We start from the raw sequence: 21,286 nt of genomic DNA on the forward strand, positions 1-21,286 counted from the left end.
ATGCACTGTCAAGTGTGGGACCTTACATAGACAGGTGTGTGCCTTTCCAAATCATGTCTAATCAACTAAATTTAGCACATCTGGACTCCAATTAAGCTGTAGGAACATCTCAAGGATGATCAGTGGAAACAGGATACACCTGAGCTTAACTTTGAGCTTCATGGCAAAGGCTGTGAATTCTTATGTACATGTGATTTCTTATTTTCTCTTACGTCCTAGAGGATGCTGGGGACTCCGTAAGGACCATGGGGAATAGACGGGCTCCGCAGGAGACATGGGCACTATAAAGAAACTTTAGAATGGGTGTGCACTGGCTCCTCCCTCTATGCCCCTCCTCCAGACCTCAGTTAGATTCTGTGTCCAGTGGAGACTGGGTGCTTTCAGGGGAGCTCTCCCAAGTTTCTCTGTAATAAAGAATTTTGTTAGGTTTTTTATTTTCAGGGAGTCCTGCTGGCAACAGGCTCCCTGCGCCGTGGGACTGAGGAGAGAGAAGCAGACCTACTTCAGTGATGGGCTCAGCTTCTTAGGCTACTGGACACCATTAGCTCCAGAGGGATCGGAACGCAGGTCTCACCCTTGCCGTTCGTCCCAGAGCCGCGCCGCCGTCCTCCTTGCAGAGCCGGAAGATTGAAGCCGGGTGAGTATACGAAGAAAGAAGACTTCACAGGCGGCAGAAGACTTCGGATCTTCACTGAGGTAACGCGCAGCGGTAACGCTGCGCGCCATTGCTCCCGCACACACACACAGGCACAGATGGGTGCAGGGCGCAGGAGGGGCGCCCTGGGCAGCAATAATCCTCTGGGCTGGCATTATAGGTATAATCAAGCTATGGCAGTATGATATACAACCCCCGCCAGGTTATTTGGTATTTTGAGCGGGACCGAAGCCCGCCGCTGAGGGGGCGGAGCTTGATCCCACAGCACTAACCAGCGCCATTTTCTCCAGAGCACGCTGCTGAGAAGCTGGCTCCCCGGACTCTCCCCTGCTGAACACGGTGACAGAGGACTTTGAAGGAGGGGTGGGGGCACATAATTTGAGCGCAGTCAAATATATTTATATATAAAACAAAAAAGCGCTGTGTATTGCTGGGACTTGTGTTTCCAGGGTCATTGGCGCTGGGTGTGTGCTGGCATACTCTCTCTCTGTCTCTCCAAAGGGCCTGGTTGGGGGAACTGTCTCCAGATTAGAGATTTCCCTGAGTGTGTGGGGTGTCGGTACGCGTGTGTCGGCATGTCTGAAGCGGAAGGCTCTTCTAGGGAGGAGGTGGAGCAAATGAGTGTAGTGTCTCCGTCGGCACCGCCGACACCTGATTGGTTGGATATGTGAAATATTTTAAATGCATATGTGAATTTATTGCACAAAAGGTTGGACAAAGCAGAGTCCAGGAGAAATACAGGGAGTAAATCCCTGCCTTTCACTATGTCGCAGGGCCCTTCTGGGTCTCAAAAGCGCCCACTATCCCCAGTGGCAGACACTGATACTGACACGGATTCTGACTCCATTGTCGACTATGATGATGCGAGCTTGCAGCCGAAATTGGCAAAAAGTATTCATTATATGATTATTGCTATAAAAGATGTGTTGCATATCACAGATGACCCCTCGGTCCCAGACACGAGGGTGCGCATGTATAAGGAAAAGAAACCTGAGGTTACTTTCCCCCCTTCACATGAGCTAAATGAGTTGTTTGAAAGGGCTTGGGAAACTCCAGACAAGAAACTGCAGATTCCCAAAAGGATTCTTATGGCGTATCCTTTCCCGGCTAAGGACAGGATACGGTGGGAATCCTCTCCCAGAGTGGACAAAGCGTTGACGCGCTTATCCAAGAAGGTGGTGCTGCCGTCTCAAGATACCGCAACCCTCAAGGATCCTGCTGATCGCAGGCAAGAGACTACGTTGAAGTCAATTTACACACATACTGGTACATTACTCAGACCGGCGATAGCGTCGGCTTGGGTTTGTAGTGCTGTAGCAGCGTGGACAGATACCTTGTCTGCTGAAATTGATACACTGGATAAGGATACCGTTTTATTGACCTTGGGTCATATTAAGGATGCTGTCCTATATATGAGAGATGCTCAGAGAGACGTTGACCTACTGGGTTCCAGAGCCAACGCCATGGCGATTTCTGCTAGGCGAGCCCTGTGGACCCGACAATGGACGGGTGATGCCGACTCAAAGAAGCATATGGAGGTTTTGCCTTACAAGGGTGAGGAATTATTTGGGGACGGTCTCACGGACCTGGTTCCCACAGCTACTGCAGGTAAATCCACTTTTTTACCTTATGTTTCCTCACAGCAAAAGAAAACGCCACATTATCAGATGCAGTCCTTTCGGTCGCATAAATCCAAGAGTACGGGGATCTTCCTTTCTCGCCAGAGGTAAGGGTAGAGGGAAAAAGCTCCCAACTACAGCTAGTTCCCAGGAACAGAAGTCCTCCCCGGCTTCTACAAAATCCACCGCATGACGCTGGGGCTCCCCTGAGGGAGTCCGCCCCAGTGGGGGCACGTCTTTGACTTTTCAGCCACGTCTGGATTCAATCACAGGTGGATCCCTGGGCAATAGACATTGTTTCCCAGGGTTACAAGCTGGAATTCGAAGAGGTGCCTCCTCGCCGGTTTTTCAAATCGGCCCTACCAGCTTCTTCCCCGGAAGTAGTTTTAAAGGCAATTCAAAGGCTGTGTCTTCAACAAGTGGTGGTCCAGGTGCCCCTGCTTCAACAGGGGACGGGGTACTACTCAACCCTGTTTGTGGTACCAAAACCGGATGGTTCGGTCAGACCCATTCTGAATTTAAAATCCTTAAACCTATACTTAAAAAGGTTCAAATTCAAGATGGAATCGCTCAGAGCGGTCATCGCCAGCCTGGAGGGGGGGGGGGGGGGGGTATTATATGGTGTCCCTGGACATTAAGGATGCATACCTTCATGTCCCCATATATCCTCCTCATCAGGCGTTCCTGAGATTTGCTGTACAGGATTGTCATTACCAGTTTCAGACGATGCCGTTTGGGCTTTCCACGGCCCCGAGGATTTTCACCAAGGTAATGGCGGAAATGATGGTGCTCCTGCGCAAGCAGGGTGTCACAATTATCCCGTACTTGGACGATCTCCTAATAAAAGCGAGATCGAGAGAACAGTTGCTGAACAGCATGTCACTCTCCCTGAGGGTGTTGCAACAGCACGGCTGGATTCTCAATCTACCAAAGTCACAGTTGGTTCCAACGACCCGTTTGCCTTTCTTAGGCATGATTCTGGATACGGAACAAAAAAAGGGTTTTTCTCCTGATGGAAAAGGCCCAGGAACTCCAGACCGTGGTCAGGGATCTGTTAAATCCAAAAAGGGTGTCGGTCCATCAATGCACTCGAGTTCTGGGAAAGATGGTGGCGTCTTACGAGGCCATTCCATTCGGCAGGTTCCATGCGAGGACCTTTCAGTGGGACCTTCTGGACAAGTGGTCCGGGCCACATCTACATATTCATCAGATGATCAGCCTGTCCCCCAGGGCCAGGGTATCTCTCTTGTGGTGGCTGCAGAGTGCTCACCTTCTAGAGGGTCGCAGGTTCGGCATTCAGGACTGGGTTCTGGTGACCACGGACGCGAGCCTCCGAGGCTGGGGGGCAGTCACACAGGGAAGAAACTTCCAGGGTCTGTGGTCAAGCCAGGAGGCTTGTCTGCTTATCAACGTACTGGAATTAAGGGCCATATACAACGGCCTACGTCAAGCGGAGACTTTTCTTCGTGACCTACCGGTTCTGATTCAGTCAGACAACATCACGGCTGTGGCTCATGTAAACCGCCAAGGCGGAACAAGGAGCAGAGTTGCAATGGCAGAAGCCACCAGAATTCTTCGCTGGGCGGAAAATCATGTAAGCGCTCTGACAGCAGTCTTCATTCCGGGAGTGGGCAACTGGGAAGCAGACTTTCTCAGCAGACACGATCTCCATCAAGGAGAGTGGGGACTTCATCAAGAAGTCTTTGCAGAGATTGCAAGTCAGTGGGGACTGCCTCAAATAGAAGGCAGTAGCGGTGGACGCCCTGGTGACCCCATGGGTGTTCCAGTCGGTCTATGTGTTCCCTCCTCTTCCTCTCATCTCAAAAATATTGAGAATCATAAGACGATAAGGAGTACCGGCAATTCTAATTGTTCCAGATTGGCCTCGAAGGGCCTGGTATCCGGAAGTACAGGAAATGCTCACAGAAGATCCGTGGCCTCTTCCTCTCAGAGAGGACCTGTTGCAACAGGGGCCCTGTCTGTTCCAAGACTTACCGCGGCTGCGTTTGACGGCATGGCAGTTGAACGCCGGATCCTAGCTGAAAAGGGCATTCCGGATGAGGTCATTCCTACTCTAATAAGGGCTAGGAAGGAGGTGACAGCGAAACATTATCACCGTGTCTGGAGGAAGTATGTGTCTTGGTGTGAGACCAAGAATGCTCCTTCGGAGGAATTCCATCTGTGCCGTTTTCACCACTTCCTACAGACTGGAGTGAATTTGGGCCTATAATTAGGTTCCATTAAGGTACAGATTTCGGCTCGGTCTATTTTCTTTCAGAAGGAATTGGCTTCTCTACCAGAAGTCCAGACTTTTGTGAAGGGAGTGCTGCATATCCAGCCTCCTTTTGTGCCCCCAGTGGCACCATGGGACCTTAACGTGGTGTTACAGTTCCTTAAGTCTCATTGGTTTGAGCCTCTTTAAACCGTGGAATTAAAATATCTCACTTGGAAAGTGGTTATGTTGTTGGCCTTGGCGTCTGCAAGGCGAGTGTCTGAGTTGGCGGCTTTATCTCACAAAAGCCCCTATCCGATTTTCCATGTGGACAGAGCTGAGTTGCGAACTCGTTATCAATTTTTGCCTAAGGTGGTTTCCTCTTTTCATATGAACCAACCTATTGTGGTGCCTGTGGCTACGGGAGATTTGGAGGAATCCACACGGCCTTAAAAATTGACGTAGCCAGGACGGCTCGAATTAGGAAAACAAGCTCTGTTTGTCCTGTATGCAGCCAACAAGGTTGGCGCTCCTGCTTCTAAGCAGACTATTGCTCGCTGGATCTGTAACACGATTCAGCAGGCACATTCTACCGCTGGATTGCCGTTACCTACTTCGGTGAAGGCCCATTCCACTAGGAAGGTGGGATCTTCTTGGGCGGCTGCCCGAGGCGTCTCGGCTTTACAGCTTTGCCGAGCGGCGACTTGGTCGGGTTCAAACACTTTTGCTAAATTCTACAAGTTTGATACCCTGGCTGAGGAGGACCTCATGTTTGCTCAATCGGTGCTGCAGAGTCATCCGCACTCTCCCGCCAGTTTGGGAGCTTTTGTATAATCCCCATGGTCCTTACGGAGTCCCCAGCATCCTCTAGGACGTAAGAGAAAATAAGATTTTAAACCTACCGGTAAATCTTTTTCTCGTAGTCCGTAGAGGATGTTGGGCGCCCTTCCCAGTGCGGACAACATTCTGCAAGACTTGTATATAGTTATTTGCTTGCATAAGGGTTATGTTACAGTTTTGTTCAGTCTTTGACTGATGCTGTTCTGTTTCATACTGTTGACTGGTTCGTATATTCCAGGTTATACGGTGTGGTTGGTGTGGGCTGGTGTGAATCTTGCCCTTGGATTAACAAAATTCTTTCCTCGTACTGTCCGTCTCCGCTGGGCACAGTTCCTCTTATGCTGCTTTCAGATCGCAAATGCCAGATCCCACCCAGTAAGAGAAACGTGTCCTTACCGGGTGGGATCCGGCATTTGCGCTCCTTTGCTGGTTTTCCGACCCGGCAATATACCGGGTCGGTTGCCATAGCAGCGGGGGGCGCAGCAGCAGCAGGGGCGGGGGTGGAGGCGGCGCTGGGAGGTGAGCTCATCTCCTGCGCCGCCTCTCCCTATGCTGTGAATGGGAGCCGTGTCGCATCGGAACGGCTCCCATTCACACTGCACCTGACCCGGTATTCAACCTGGTAATAACCCTTCTTTTTTACCGGGTTGAATTACCGGGTCAGGCGACCCGCTAATTCACCAAAGGAGCTTTCACATCGCACACTGACCCGTTTCGACACGGCAATATGCAGTGTCGATACCGGGTTATTTGTGCGATGTGAAAGGGGTATAACTGAGGTCTGGAGGAGGGGCATAGAGGGAGGAGCCAGTGCACACCCATTCTAAAGTTTCTTTATAGTGCCCATGTCTCCTGCGGAGCGCGTCTATTCCCCATGGTCCTTTCGGAGTCCCCAGCATCCTCTACGGACTAGGAGAAAAAGATTTACCGGTAGGTTTAAAATCTTATTTTTTTTTATTTTTAATAAATTTGCAAAAACCTAAAAAAAAACACACCAAAAAACTTCACATTTTCATTATGGGGTAATGTGTGTAGAATTTTGAGGGAAAAAAATAATTTATTCTATTTTGGAATAAGGCTGTAACACAACAAAATGTGGAAAAAGTGAAGCGCTGTGAATACTTTCCGGATGCACTGTATATTTATATAGTGCCTTGTCAGGAGGTGCCAGCTGACCTCTCCATTCCCCCTGCACAAGGATGGAGGACGTGGCAGAGCTGCTAGGTCACTATGAGATGGGGGCTTAGACTCTGTGCACCCAGGGGACCTGGTGGAGGGCACCACACTGCTGCCTGGGCAGAACCTCGCAATCATGGGATCCAACCAGTCCTACCTGACTCCACTGGGGCAGTCACTGACTACATATTTTCTGTACTGCTCTGCATAATACGAGTCCACTATATAGGTAAATGTTAATGAATAATGAATAATGAATAAATGATGGTTGCCAGCACTAAGGCAAGTAAAAATAGGACATAGCAAGGATCTCACCGTGTGTACACACCCTAACATATTGTGATTGGACGTGTGCGTGTGTAATGAACTTGTTTTTTATTATGTAAACACACAAGAAGAGTCAATAATTCTGCTATATTAGAGAGTTTTTATTGTTGTTTTAATAGTGAATGTGGATGTTGAAATAATTGGTAAAAACATGGTTGCCAGTGGGACATAAATATGTGATAGTTACCTAGCATAAACCAGGCGCATATGCCACTTACCGACTGGCACACATCTAAAGATAGTTTCCTCTTTGCATGTGGTTGCAATAATGGATTTTTTAGTGACTGATGTATCAAACCCCATGGGCCTGATTCAGATTTGTGGGAGTTGCCATCTCTTACATAGAAGCAGCAGTGATAGCAATAATAACGTAATGCACCAGGAGGCAGGGGGGGTAATTCCAAGTTGATCGCAGCAGGATTTTTGTTAGCAGTTGGGTAAAACCATGTGCACTGTAGGGGGGCAGATATAACATGTGCAGAGAGAGTTAGATTTGGGTGGGTTAATTTGTTTCTGTGCAGGGTAAATACTGGCTGCTTTATTTTTACACTGCAAATTAGATTTCAGATTGAACACACCACATCCAAATCTAACTCTCTCTGCACATGTTACATCTGCCTCCCCTGCAGTGCACATAGTTTTGCCCAACTGCTAACAAAATTCCTGCTGCGATCAACTTGGAATTACCCCCAGTATCCGATAGTCCCCGGAAACCCATAAGCCGATCATCGCAAAGGCCAGGAAATCTCTGTGTAACGACGGAGATCCCTGACCCTCCCCCAAACAGCAGCAACGTGCCTCCATTTTCACAAACAGAGCCTGTTGCTACTCCCTACCACCAAATGGCATCAGACTGCCAATCAGTGACAGTCTGATGTCGTCCCTGCGTCGCTGAACGGGTCCTGCACATGTGCAAAGTACCGATCATCGATACTGTGTGCACTAGGGCGCACCTCCAACCACATCTGAATCAGGCCCCATGTGCCTTAGCTCTTGCTCTTTAGATAGGACTTTGTAAAATAAATGTCCAACGACATCTATTTGCATGAACAGTAATTTTCACTGATGAATGGCACTAACTGTGCAGGCAGGGGTATAATATTTATGGTCACCATAGCAACATTTTGTAGGGGCCCTCATGTTCCCCTCAAGGATGTAAACAGCACTTATTCCCCGTACCCCCCCAACTTTCAGCCACATGGCAGCTACAAAGAGTGGAGTATTTATTTTCATTAACTTGTACAAGTATAGACTTTGTGTTATTACTACTCTTTCCAAATCCGTGTTGTTCTGAGATTTTTTATTAGTTTATACTGCAGCTAATTGTTGGCCCAGAGTGATTCAGGGGTCTATTTACTAAGCCTTGGATGGAGATAAAGTACCAGCCAATCTGCTCCTAACTGTTATTTTTCAAACCCAGTCTGTGACATGGCAGTTAAGCGACTAGCCAATCGGCTCCTATCTCCGTCCACTTTACCTCCATCCAATGCTTAGTAAATAGACCCCCCAGTCAGGTGCGGCATCCTCACATAAGCCACAGAGGGTGCACTTAACATAGGCCCTCATTCCGAATTGTTCGCTCGCTAGCTACTTTTAGCAGACGTGCAAACACATAGTCGCTGCCCACGGGGGAGTGTATTTTCGCTTTGCAGGAGTGCGAACGCCTGTGCAGCAGAGCGGCTGCTAACACATTTTGTGCAGAATAAGACCAGCCCTGTAGTTACTTATTCTGTGCGATGATTGCTGCGACAAATGACACGGTAATGACGTCAGATACCCGCCCAGCCACGCCTGCGTTTTTCCAAACACTCCCAGAAAACGGTCAGCTGACACCCAGAAACTCCCACATCCTGTCAATCTCCTTGCGATCGGCTGTGCGACTGAAAGTGTCGCTGGAACCTGTGCAAAACCACGATGCTCTTTGTACCCGTACACCGCACGTGCGCATTGCGGTGCATGCGCAGTTTTGCCGTTTTTTTAACTGATCGCTACGCAGCGACCAATGGCAGCTATCGATCAACTCGGAATGAGGGCCATAGACCTTTTTCTCACAGCCTCGGGAGCTGCAAGGAGAAATTTGCATTGAATACACCCCATAGGTTCCTGCACTTAACATGGGATCTATGTGTTAATGTGGGTTGCCCACAGGTTTACCGCATGGGTAAATTGACTGAAACTCAAACAGTTCAGGACATTAAATATGGAGATTCACCAATGTGGTCAACACCACAGGTAATTGAATCTGCATTGATAGCGTTCCTATCCACTATTGAACCAATGGCTGTTTATAGCACTTGTATATCTCATCCATGATCTCTGTTTCACACTATTAATTCTGAGGAGTATACTTACTAATAAAAATAGATTCAATAAGAAAACACAGCGCTTTGCTAACCACCAAAGAAACGTTAATCCTTATCCCTTTTTTATATATATATAAAACCTCACATTAGATTCCAGCTGCTCCCACCGGTGGTACTGCTCCACCAATAGATTGTAAAAGTACTAATAGATTTAATCAAGGGAGCGCTGAAAGCAAATTTATTTTATATATCATAAATTTACTTACTAATCAACATCTCTGACCGATATATGCAAAACAGCATTAGCTATAAATGCTAAATCAGACTTGCTTAACATTTTAATTCTATTGCTGTTTTAAATCTGACTGTCAGAGCTCTGATGAGCAGATTACAACTTGCTGGTTAGTAAATGTACCCCTAAAACTTCATGTAAACCAAACTGTGCATTAGGGATTTAGGGGGAGATGTACTAAGCAGTGAAAGAGTGGAGAAGTTGAGCCAGTGGAGAATTGGTTGCCATGGGCAACTTCTTTACTGCCTTACTTCTCTACTCTTTTCACTGCTTAGTACATCACCCCCTTAGCCTAGAAGTTTCTAAAGATGTGTGGATACTATGGTTAAGAGAGACTGTACTGTATTTTTACACATAGATTGTACATGTATTCTGTTCTCTAATTTAAGGCACGGATAAAGAAGATTATGCAAACTGATGAAGAAATTGGCAAGGTTGCTGCTGCTGTTCCGGTCATCATTTGTATCCTTTGTTAATACATGAGGCTCAGATTGGTTTAGTTCTAGGTCAAGCCATATCAAATGGTCCAGAATTAAATTAATTGGTTTCCTGACCATTTTTGGATGGAGATAAAGTGGATGGAGATAAAGTACCAGCCAATCGGCTCCTAACTGCTATGTTTAAAAAATGACAGGAGCTGGTTGGCTGGTACTTTATCTCCATCCACTTTATCTCTGTTGCAGGCTTGAGGGCCCTATATACTTGCCGAGGTGCTCGGCGGCCGTTACAGGGGGGAGGAAGGGGCTTTTGACGGGGGGGTGAAGTTTCTTCACTCCCCTCGTCTCCTGGCCCCATAGCCCTGCATGCTAATATGGACGAGATTGTCCGTATCCGCTGGGTTATTAATGAACGAGATCGTTCATATCTTTCAGTGGTATCGGCCAGTGTGTAGGGCCTATTAGTAAATAGACCCTCCTGTGCTGATTTGTAAAGGGGCAGTTCATTCAGCTAGGCTGTGAGGTGGTGCTGTAGTCCTGGAATTATCTTACTTTCATTCTTGGTTGTTGTATGTAACCTCAGGTTTGCCACTGCAAACTTTGATGGCGAAAAGTTTAATTTTGAGGCTCTCTAACTAACCCTTACCCATACAGCTTGTTGCTGTGGCCACTCCATGTCTTTCTGACCGATTTTTCTGATGACGCAGGCATTGTATTGCACAGAAGAAGTGATCCAGTCCCAATAGTGCTGCTGTTTTCTTTAAAAGAAAAAAAATATCCTTGTCTCTGTAGACTTGTTGCTTGGTATGAGAACACAGTTAACCTTCTTTCTCATACGTCCTAGAGGATGCTGGGGTCCACTTCAGTATCATGGGGTATAGACGGTTCCGCAGGAGCCATGGTCACTTTAAGACTTTTCCAGAGTATGAACTGGCTCCTCCCTCTATGCCCCTCCTCCAGACCTCAGTTTAGAAAATGTGCCCAGGCAGACTGGTCGCACTCTAGTGAAGCTCTACTGAGTTTCACTAAAAGACTTTGTTAGGTTTTTTATTTTCAGGGAGACTGCTGGCAACAGCCTCTCTGCTTCGTGGGACTTAGGGGGAAGAAGTAGGAACCAACTTACTAAAGAGTTTCATGGTTTTACTTATTGCTGACAGGACACCATTAGCTCCTGAAGTGTACTGAACACTATCTGCGGCTATGCGCTCACTCCCACAGCACGCTGTCACTCCCCTAACAGAGCCAGAAGTCAGAAGACGCGTGAGTATTATTACTGGAGGTCTGCAAGAGGAACCTCCGGTCATCGTGACGGCTCAAGATACCGCGCAGCGAGCGGGAACGCTGCGCGGACATGCTATTCATACACAGTGCACAACAGGGTGCATGGCGCAGGGGGGAAGGGGCGCCCTGGGCAGCATGAAAACCTACTCTGACTGGCAAAAAGGTAGCATATTGGGCCATGGCACAATCCTACACCCCCGCCAGTATAAATATTACCTCATGTTTTCTGAGGGGAAACGCGCCATTGCAGGAGGCGGGGCTTCCTCCTCCTCAGTCAGCCAGCGCTGCTCAGCGCCATTTTCTCCAGGCAAGCTGCAGGGAGAAGACAAGCTGGCCCTTCTCCACGTCTGAATCAAGTATCAGGGTGTATATTAAGGGGGGGCAGAGTGAAAAGTGGTGCTCAAATTGGCATATAAAGCGCTAAAGGTCTCTGTAGATACACAGCGATTTTTTACATTTGTGAACTGGCAAGTCCCTTCTGTGTCCTTCTGACAGATTTACTGTAGGTCTGTCCCCTATAAGCCCCGGAGTGTCTGTGGTGTGATTGTGCACGTGTGTGACATGTCTGAGGCAGGGAGCTCTTCCCCTGAGGGAGCCATTTTAGGGACAGAGTTGTAATGTGGTGGCGCTGCCGGCACACCATGAGCCTGAATGGGTGAAATAATTACGTGATAGTGTGGATCATATCAGTAAGAGATTGGGTAAGTCTGAGTCTCATGCAGAAAACTGGAGAAAATCTGTCGAAGATGTGATTTTTAATATTTCTGCCTTTTCATCCACAGGGGACTCCTCTGGGTCACATAAAAGGTCATTTGCACAAATAGTACAAACTGATACCGACACGGACTCTGATTCCTGTGTCGATACTAGTGATTCCAGGTTAGCGAAAAACATTCAGTACGTGATTGTTGCTATAAAGGAGGTGTTAGAAGTTACGGAGGCCCCTCCTTTACCACAGAAGAAGGCTTACTTTTGTAAAGAAAAGAAAATTAATGTAACTTTTCCTCCATCTCATGAGCTGAACAGTCTCTTTGAGGGAGTCTGGACAAATACTGAAAAGAAATTTCAGGTTCCCAAAAGAATTCAGGTAGCTTACCCTTTCCCTGCAGAGGACAAGAAAAGGTGAGAGTCACCCCCCGTTTTAGACAGTGCCCTGTCGCGGTTATCAAAAAAGGTGATTCTCCCTGCGCTTTGGACGGCTTCACTAAAGGAGCAGGCAGACCGCAAGTTAGAGACTACGTTGAAATCTATTTATGTGGCCAATGGAACACTACTCAGGGCTACCATTGCCTGTGCATGGGTGAGTAGTGCTATTGAAAGTGGTCAGAAAACTTGTCATCAGACATTGACACAATAGATAGAGACGAGATACTCCTAACGTTAGGTCATATCAAAGACGCTGCTGCGTACATGCTAGAAGCCATGAAAGATATTGGTCTCTTGGGATCAAGAGCTGCTACCATGACAATCTCAGCACGGAGGGTGTTACGCATTCGCCAATGGAATGCTGACGCAGATTCCAAAAGGAATAAGGAGGCTCTCCCTTACAAAGGTGAGGCCTTGTTTGGAGATGGGCTGGATGCTTTAGTTTCTGCGGCTACCGCAGGTAAGTCGACATTCTTGCCTTATGCTCCTGCATCAGCGAAAAAGACACATCACTCTCAGATGCAGTCCTTTCGGCCCAATAAACACAAAAAGGGTAACGGTTCCCCTTTCTTTGCGGGTAAAGGAAGGGAAAAAGGAAAAAAGTCCACAGTGTCTCCAGGATCACAGGAGCAGAAATCAACCTCTGTTCCTGCAAAATCTTCAGCATGACGCTGGGACTCCCTTGCGGGAGTCCGCTCAGGTGGGGGCACGTCTGAAACTCTTCAGTCACTTCTGAGTTCAATCGGGCCTGGACCCGTGGGTCGTACAAATAGTGTCCCAAGGGTACAAACTGGAGTTTCAAGACATTCCCCCATGCCGATTTTTCAAATCTGCCTTACCAGCTTCTCTCCTGTACAGGGAAGTGGCAGCAGCAGCAATACAAAAATTGTCAGGATCAAGTCATTGTCCTGGTTCCCTTGTTTTATTCAAGCCTATTTGTAGTTCCGAAACGGGACGGCTCGGTCAGACCAATTCTAAACCTGAAAAATCTGAATCTCTACCTGCGAAGGTTCAAGTTCAAGATGGAATCTCTGAGGGCAGTGATTTCCAGTCTGGAGGAGGGGGAATTCATGGTGTCAGTGGACATAAAAAATGCCTACTTACATGTTCCCATTTAACCTCCGCATCAAGCTTATCTGAGATTCGCAGTACAGGATTGTCGTTACCAGTTTCAGACGTTGACGTTCAGACTCTCCACGGAGGGTGTTCACCAAGGTGATGGCGGAGATGATGGACCTCCTTCGACAGCAAGGAGTCAATATAATTCCTTACCTGGACGATCTCCTGATAAAGGCAAGGTCCAGAGAAAGGTTGGTGCAGAACATTGCACTCTCCCTGACAGTACTTCAACATCACGGTTGGATCATAAATTTTCCAAAATCACAGTTGGAACCAACGACAAGATTGTCTTTTCTGGGGATGATACTGGACACAGAACTACAGAGGGTATTTCTTCCAGTAGAGAAGGCTCTGGAAATCCAGAGAATGGTCAAATTCTGAAACCAACAAGAGTGTCGATTCTTCAGTGCATTCGGTTGTTGGGAAAGAGGGTAGCGGCCTACTAGGCTATACAGTTCGGTCGATTTCATGCCAGAGTATTCCAGTGGGACCTGTTGGACAAGTGGTCTGGATCCCATCTACACATGCATCAGAGGATAATCCTGTCATCCAAATCCAGAATTTCGCTCCTGTGGTGGCTACACAGTTCTCACCTCCTAGAGGGACGCAGGTTCGGGATTCAGGACTTGGTCCTAGTAACCACGGATGCAAGTCTCCGAGGCTGGGGAGAAGTCACACAGGGAGAAAGCTTCCAAGGAAGATGGTCAAGTCAAGAAACTTGTCTTCACATAAGCATTCTGGAGTTGAGAGCCATTTACAACGGCCTTCTACAAGCGGTGCATCTTCTTCAAGATCAACCAGTACAGATCCAGTCGGACAATGTAGCAGCAGTCGCCTACATAATCAGGGCGGAACGAAAAGCAGAGCGGCCATGGCAGAGGTGACAAAGATCCTCCTCTGGGCAGAAAGACATGCAAAAGCTCTGTCGGCAATTTTCATTCCGGGAGTGGGCAACTGGGAAGCAGACTTCCTCAGCAGACAAGATCTCCATCCAGGAGAATGGGGCCTCCACCAAGAAGTCTTCGCAGAGCTGACAGGTCTTTGGGGAGTTCCTCAAGTAGACATGATGGCATCTTGTCTCAACAATAGCAGTGGATGCACTAGTGACCCAGTGGGTGTTTCGGTCAGTGTATGTCTTCTCAAGATCATAAGAAGACCTGGGGTTCGAGCGATCCTCATTGTCCCAGACTGGCCAAGGAGGTCTTGGTATCCAGATCTTCTGGAGTTGCTCATAGAAGATCCTCGACCCCTTTCTCTTCGTGAGGACCTGCTGCAGCAGGGGCAGTGCGTGTATCAAGACTTACCGCGGCTACGTTTGACGGCATGGCTGTTGAGCGCCGGATCCTAGCCCGAAAGGCCAGGAAAGGAGTAACGTCTAAACATTACCACCGTATTTGGAGAAAAAGTGTCTTGGTGTGAAACCAAGAAAGCTCCAACGGAAGAGTTTCAGTTAGGACGTTTTCTCCATTTTCTTCAGGCGGGTGTGGATGCGGGCCTACGATTGGGTTCAATCAAGGTCCAGATTTCGGCCTTGTCTGTTTTCTTTCAGAAACAATTGGCCTCCCTTCCAGAAGTTCAGACGTTCGTGAAAGGGGTTCTGCACATCCAACCTCCATTTGTGCCTCCTGTGGCCCCATGGGATCTTAACGTGGTGTTGCAGTGCCTTCAATCGGATTGGTTTGAACCTCTCCAGGAGATAGAGTTAAAGTTTCTCACTTGGAAAGTGGTCATGCTGTTGGCCTTGTCATCCGCAAGGCGGGTGTCTGAGTTAGGGGCCTTGTCTGAGTTAGGGTGTCTGAGTTAGGGGCCTTACTTGATCTTTCATGAAGATAGGGCTGAGTTAAGAACTCGTCAGCAATTTCTTCCAAAGGTGGTTTCTTCTTTTCATATAAACCAACCTATTGTGGTGCCGGTGGCCACTGACGAAGGTGGCTACTTCAAAGTCTCTGGATGTGGTCAGAGCTTTGAGAATTTACATTGCAAGAACAGCTCGGATACGGAAAACAGAGGCTCTGTTTGTCCTGTATGCTCCCAACAAGATTGGGTGTCCTGCTTCTAAGCAGACCATTGCGCTTGATCAGAGGTACGATTTAGCATGCTCATTCCACGGCAGGATTGCCGATACCGAATTTGGTGCATGCCCATTCTACTAGAAAGGTGGGCTCATCCTGGGCGGCTGCCCGGGGCGTCTCGGCATTACAACTTTGCCGAGCAGCTGCTTGGTCAGGGACTAACACGTTTGCTAAGTTTTACAAGTTTGACACCTTGGCCGATGAGGTCCTACAGTTTGGTCAATCGGTGTTGCAGGGTCATCCGCACTCTCCCACCTGTACTGGAGCTTTGGTATAACCCCATGGTACTGAAGTGGACCCCAGCATCCTCTAGGACTAGGAGAAAAGGATTTACCGGTAGGTATTAAAATCCTGTTTTCTCATTGTACCATATTAGCTTGCCAATCCTTAACTAAAGTAGTTCTAATGGGTCCAGTTCAGACAGGAAAATGGAAAATTGGCTGCTGTTTTCACTTTTGAGAAGAATGCCATAACAAAAGGTCATTCTCCTTTCCCCATGATTGTGGAGGGTACCCACTATTGACCACCATACTGTAGGGATAATACTTGAGTACATAGCAGATTCTGATTGGAACTAAGGGACTGATTCTGCGTTGTTCACTAATGCGCCTTTGTAAGCAGATGCTGTGCGAAAATATGCAAAGGTTGCAACTGCCGTGATTTGTATTGTGAGGCCTACAGGTGGCTTCGCAAATCCAAGTGCCTGCATGCTAGGATGGAGATCAGTTAATTAATCAGTCTTCTGAGTTTCCCTATGACTACTCAGAAAGTTCGACAGAACTAAGACGATGGCCCCAGAGTAACAGCACTAGCTCTGACACGCCTATAAACCAGTTGCATTTTTATGTTATTTTTTCTGCAGCATGGTACACTGTATTCCACAGGGAATAACATCGGGGTGTAGGATCTTGAGCCGTGGCACCAACAGGCTAAAAGCTTTGACTGTTCCCAAGATGCATAGCGCTGCCTTCTCTATAACTCCGTGCACAGGAGCTCAGTTTGTAAGTTGGTGCCTGCAAGCAGGTCACTAACAGGGAGGGCTGCTCCAGCAGCCCTGAAAAGAGTTTTTAAATTGGAAAATAAAAGGCTTCAAGGGCTGCAGCACAGGTATTGAGTACTAGATGTCACTCTGACATCTCATGCTGCAGATCCATCACCTCCCCCAGCAGCGCTGTATACTCCTGCGCCTTGGTTGCCGAAAACAGCGGAAGGCTCCGGTCTCCATCAGGGCACACACACTCACCGCTGCTCTCCAGGATCGCGTGGCCGCACCAAGGGAGGAGGTAAGGGGGTCCCCCAGGCAGGACCCGCTGAAATCGCGATCCGGCGCGGTCTTTAGGAGACGGACCGCGCGCGCTGGCGTGGACACTGTGGCCGTACAGGGACCCCACTAGACCACCAGGGCAAGGGCACAGGTCGGATTTTACTAAAAATACATTTTAACAAGGCCCGCAGTACCCGGTGGTGAAGTCCAGCAAGGGGATAAGGCTTTGACCTGTAGCCCCTTCCGCAGCCCCAGGCGCCATTTACTGCAAATGTTCCCACCCTGGAGCTGCATCTCTCTCTCTCTCTCTCTCTCTCTCTCTCTCTCTCTCTCTCTCTCTCTCTCTCTCTCTCTCTCTCTCTCACTCCCTGTCAGCGTTTGGGCGCCATTACAAGAGCTGCGCTGATCCTGGGACTGCTGGGCTCTATCTCCTCTGTAAAGCCGCCTGCATCCAGCGCTGTGCATTTACAGGACACACTGAGGTATTCTACATGTCTTTAGACAGCGTTAGTTAAGAAAGAGTGCATACGTTCAGGGTTATTTAGTACAAGTACGCTGTGATTTACATCCAGTTTCACTGTGCATTGTTATATCTATATTATTATATAGCATTACTCTGTAGTCCAGTTACTTAGTATTGCTAGTCCAGTGCAGTTTTATTGTTTGTAATAATTCCTGCATTGTACATGTGACTGATTGTGTGTGCCAGTAGCTGCTGTGTGATTTCTATTCCGTGTATCCCACAGGTTTTGCTATCCCTATATTCTATACTCTGAGGGGCGCTATGTGCATCAGGGTCCGATAGATAGTGTTTCACAGGATATACTTGTTTGGTATTTTCTCTGTGACGTTACAGTCACCATATACTGTACCTTATAAATTCCCTATTTCTCTAACGTCCTAAGTGGATGCTGGGGACTCCGTAAGGACCATGGGGAATAGCGGCTCCGCAGGAGACTGGGCACATCTAAAGAAAGCTTTAGGACTATCTGGTGTGCACTGGCTCCTCCCCCTATGACCCTCCTCCAAGCCTCAGTTAGATCTCTGTGCCCGAACGAGAAGGGTGCACACTAGGGGCTCTCCTGAGCTTCTTAGTGAAAGTTTTAGTTTAGGTTTTTTATTTTCAGTGAGACCTGCTGGCAACAGGCTCACTGCATCGAGGGACTAAGGGGAGAAGAAGCGAACTCACCTGCGTGCAGAGTGGATTGGGCTTCTTAGGCTACTGGACATTAGCTCCAGAGGGACGATCACAGGCCCAGCCATGGATGGGTCCCAGAGCTGCGCCGCCGGCCCCCTTACAGAGCCAGAAGACAGAAGAGGTCCGGAAAATCGGCGGCAGAAGACATCCTGTCTTCACCAAGGTAGCGCACAGCACTGCAGCTGTGCGCCATTGCTCCTCAGCACACTTCACACTTCGGTCACTGAGGGTGCAGGGCGCTAGGGGGGGGGCGCCCTGAGCAGCAATAAAAACACCTTGGCTGGCGAAAATACATCACATATAGCCCCCAGGGCTATATGGATGAATTTTAACCCCTGCCAGAATCCATAAAAAAGCAGGAGAAAAGTCCGCGAAAAAGGGGCGGAGCCTATCTCCTCAGCACACTGGCGCCATTTTCCCTCACAGCTCCGTTGGAGGGAAGCTCCCCTGGCTCTCCCCTGCAGTCACTACACTACAGAAAGGGTTAAAAAAGAGAGGGGGGCACTAATTAGGCGCAGTATTAACAATACAGCAGCTATAAGGGGAAAAACACTTATATAAGGTTATCCCTGTATATATATAGCGCTTTGGTGTGTGCTGGCAAACTCTCCCTCTGTCTCCCCAAAGGGCTAGTGGGGTCCTGTCCTCTATCAGAGCATTCCCTGTGTGTGTGCTGTATGTCGGTACGTTTGTGTCGACATGTATGAGGAGAAAAATGATGTGGAGACGGAGCAGATTTCCTGTAATAGTGATGTCACCCCCTAGGGGGTCGACACCTGAGTGGATGAACTGTTGGAAGGAATTACGTGACAGTGTCAGCTCTGTATAAAAGACAGTGGTTGACATGAGACAGCCGGCTACTCAGCTTGTGCCTGTCCAGACGTCTCATAGGCCGTCAGGGGCTCTAAAGCGCCCGTTACCTCAGATGGCAGATATAGACGCCGACACGGATACTGACTCCAGTGTCGACGGTGAAGAGACAAATGTGACTTCCAGTAGGGCCACACGTTACATGATTGAGGCAATGAAAAATGTTTTACACATTTCTGATAATACGAGTACCACCAAAAAGGGGTATTATGTTCGGTGAGGAAAAACTACCTGTAGTTTTCCTGAATCTGAGAAATTAAATGAGGTGTGTGATGATGCGTGGTTTTTCCCCGATAACAACTGATAATTTCTAAAATGTTATTGGCATTATATCCTTTCCCGCCAGAGGTTAGGGTGCGTTGGGAAACACCCCCTAGGGTGGATAAAGCGCTCACACGCTTGTAAGGGCTCTACCCTCTCCTGAGATGGCCGCCCTTAAGGATCCTGCTGATAGAAAGCAGGAGGGTATCCTAAAATGTATTTACACACATACTGGTGTTATACTGCGACCAGCAATCGCCTCAGCCTGGATGTGCAGTGCTGGGTTGGCGTGGTCGGATTCCCTGACTGAAAATATTGATACCCTAGATAGGGACAGTATATTTTTGCCTATAGAGCATTTAAAAGATGCATTTCTATATATGCGTGATGCACAGCGGAATATTTGCCGACTGGCATCAAGTCTAAGTGCGTTGTTCATTTCTACCAGTAGAGGGTTATGGACACGTCAGTGGTCAGGTGATGCGTATTCCAAACGGCATTTGGAAGTATTGCCTTAATAAGGGGAGGAGTTATTTGGGGTCGGTCTTTCAGACCTGGTGGCCACGGCAACAGCTGGGAAATCCACGTTTGTACCCCAGGTCGCCTCTCAACATGAGAAGACGCCGTATTATCAGGCGCAGTCTTTTCGTGGACAAGCGGGCAAAATGTTCCTCATTTCTGCCCCGTGACAGAGGGAGAGGAAAAAGGCTGCAGAAATCAGCCAGTTCCCAGGAACAGAAATCCTCTCCCACCTCTGCCAAGCCCTCAGTATGACGCTGGGGCTTTACAAGCAGAATCAGGCATGGTGGGGGGCCCGTCTCAATGAATTTCAGCGCGCAGTGGGCTCACTCGCAAGTAGACCCCTGGATCCTTCAGGTGATATCTCAGGGGTACAAATTAGAATTCGAGACGTCTCCCCCTCGCCGTTTTCCTAAAGTCGGCTTTACCGATGTCTCCTTCTAACAGGGAGACAGTTTTGGAAGCCATTCACAAGCTGTATTCCCAGCAGGTGATAATCAAGGTACCCCTCCTGCAACAGGGAACGGGGTATTATTCCACACTGTTGTGGTACCGAAGCCGGACGGCTCGGTGAGACCGATTCTAAATCTAAAATCTTTGAACACTTACATACAGAGGTTCAAATTCAAGATTGAGTCACTCAGAGCAGTGATTGCGAACCTGGAAGAAGGGGACTACATGATGTCTCGGGACATCAAGGATGCTTACCTTCATGTCAAAATTTACCCTTCTCACCAAGGGTACCTCAGGTTTATGGTACAGAACTGTCACTATCAGTTCAGACGCTGCCGTATGGATGGTCCACGGCACCCCGGGTCTTTACCAAGGTAATGGCCGAAATGATGATATTCCTTCGAAGGAAGGGAATTTTAGTTATCCCTTACTTGGACGATTCCCTGATAAGGGTAAGATCCAGGGAACAGTTGGAGGTCGGTGTAGCACTATCTCAGGTAGTGTTGCGGCAGCACAATTGGATTCTCAATATTCCAAAATCGCAGCTGGTTCCGACGACTTGTCTTCTGTTCCTAGGAATGATCCTGGACACAGTCCAGAAAATGGTGCTTCTCCCGGAGGGGAAAGCCAGGGAGTTATCCGAGCTAGTCAGGAACCTCCTAAAACCGAGCCAAGTCTCAGTGCATCAATGCACAAGGGTTCTGGGTAAAATGGTGGCTTCCTACGAAGCAATCCCATTCGGCAGATTCCACGCAAGAACTTTCCAGTGGGACCTGCTGGACAAATGGTCCGGGTCGCATCTTCAGATGCATCAGCGGATAACCCTGTCACCAAGGACAAGGGTGTCCCTCCTGTGGTGGTTGCAGAGTGCTCATCTTCTAGAGGGCCGCAGATTCGGCATTCAGGACTGGGTCCTGGTGACCACGGATGCCAGCCTGCGAGGCTGGGGAGCAGTCACACAGGGAAGGAATATCCAGGGCTTATGGTCAAGCCTGGAGACATCACTTCACATAAATATCCTGAAGCTAAGGGCCATTTACAATGCTCTAAGCTTAGCAAGACCTCTGCTTCAAGGTCAGCCGGTGTTGATCCAGTCGGACAACATCACGGCAGTCACCCACGTAAACAGACAGGGTGGCACAAGAAGCAGGAGGGCAATGGCAGAAGCTGCAAGGATTCTTCGCTGGGCGGAAAATCATGTGATAGCACTGTCAGCAGTATTCATTCCGGGAGTGGACAACT

General features: G+C 48.4%; 1 protein-coding gene across 1 annotated transcript in view; it reads left to right on the forward strand.

Moving 5' to 3' along the window:
* The window catches only part of DRAP1 (DR1 associated protein 1), a 174,240-nt gene that overhangs the window by 45,574 nt on the left and 107,380 nt on the right, over window positions 1-21,286 (forward strand). Inside the window, exon 2 of the mRNA XM_063945124.1 lies at window positions 9,814-9,886. Within this exon, the coding sequence (XP_063801194.1) occupies window positions 9,814-9,886 (73 nt within the window). The remainder of the gene's footprint in view (window positions 1-9,813; window positions 9,887-21,286) is intronic.

The sequence above is a fragment of the Pseudophryne corroboree genome, chromosome 11 (genome assembly GCF_028390025.1).
Source record: "Pseudophryne corroboree isolate aPseCor3 chromosome 11, aPseCor3.hap2, whole genome shotgun sequence".
Lineage (NCBI taxonomy): Eukaryota > Metazoa > Chordata > Amphibia > Anura > Myobatrachidae > Pseudophryne > Pseudophryne corroboree.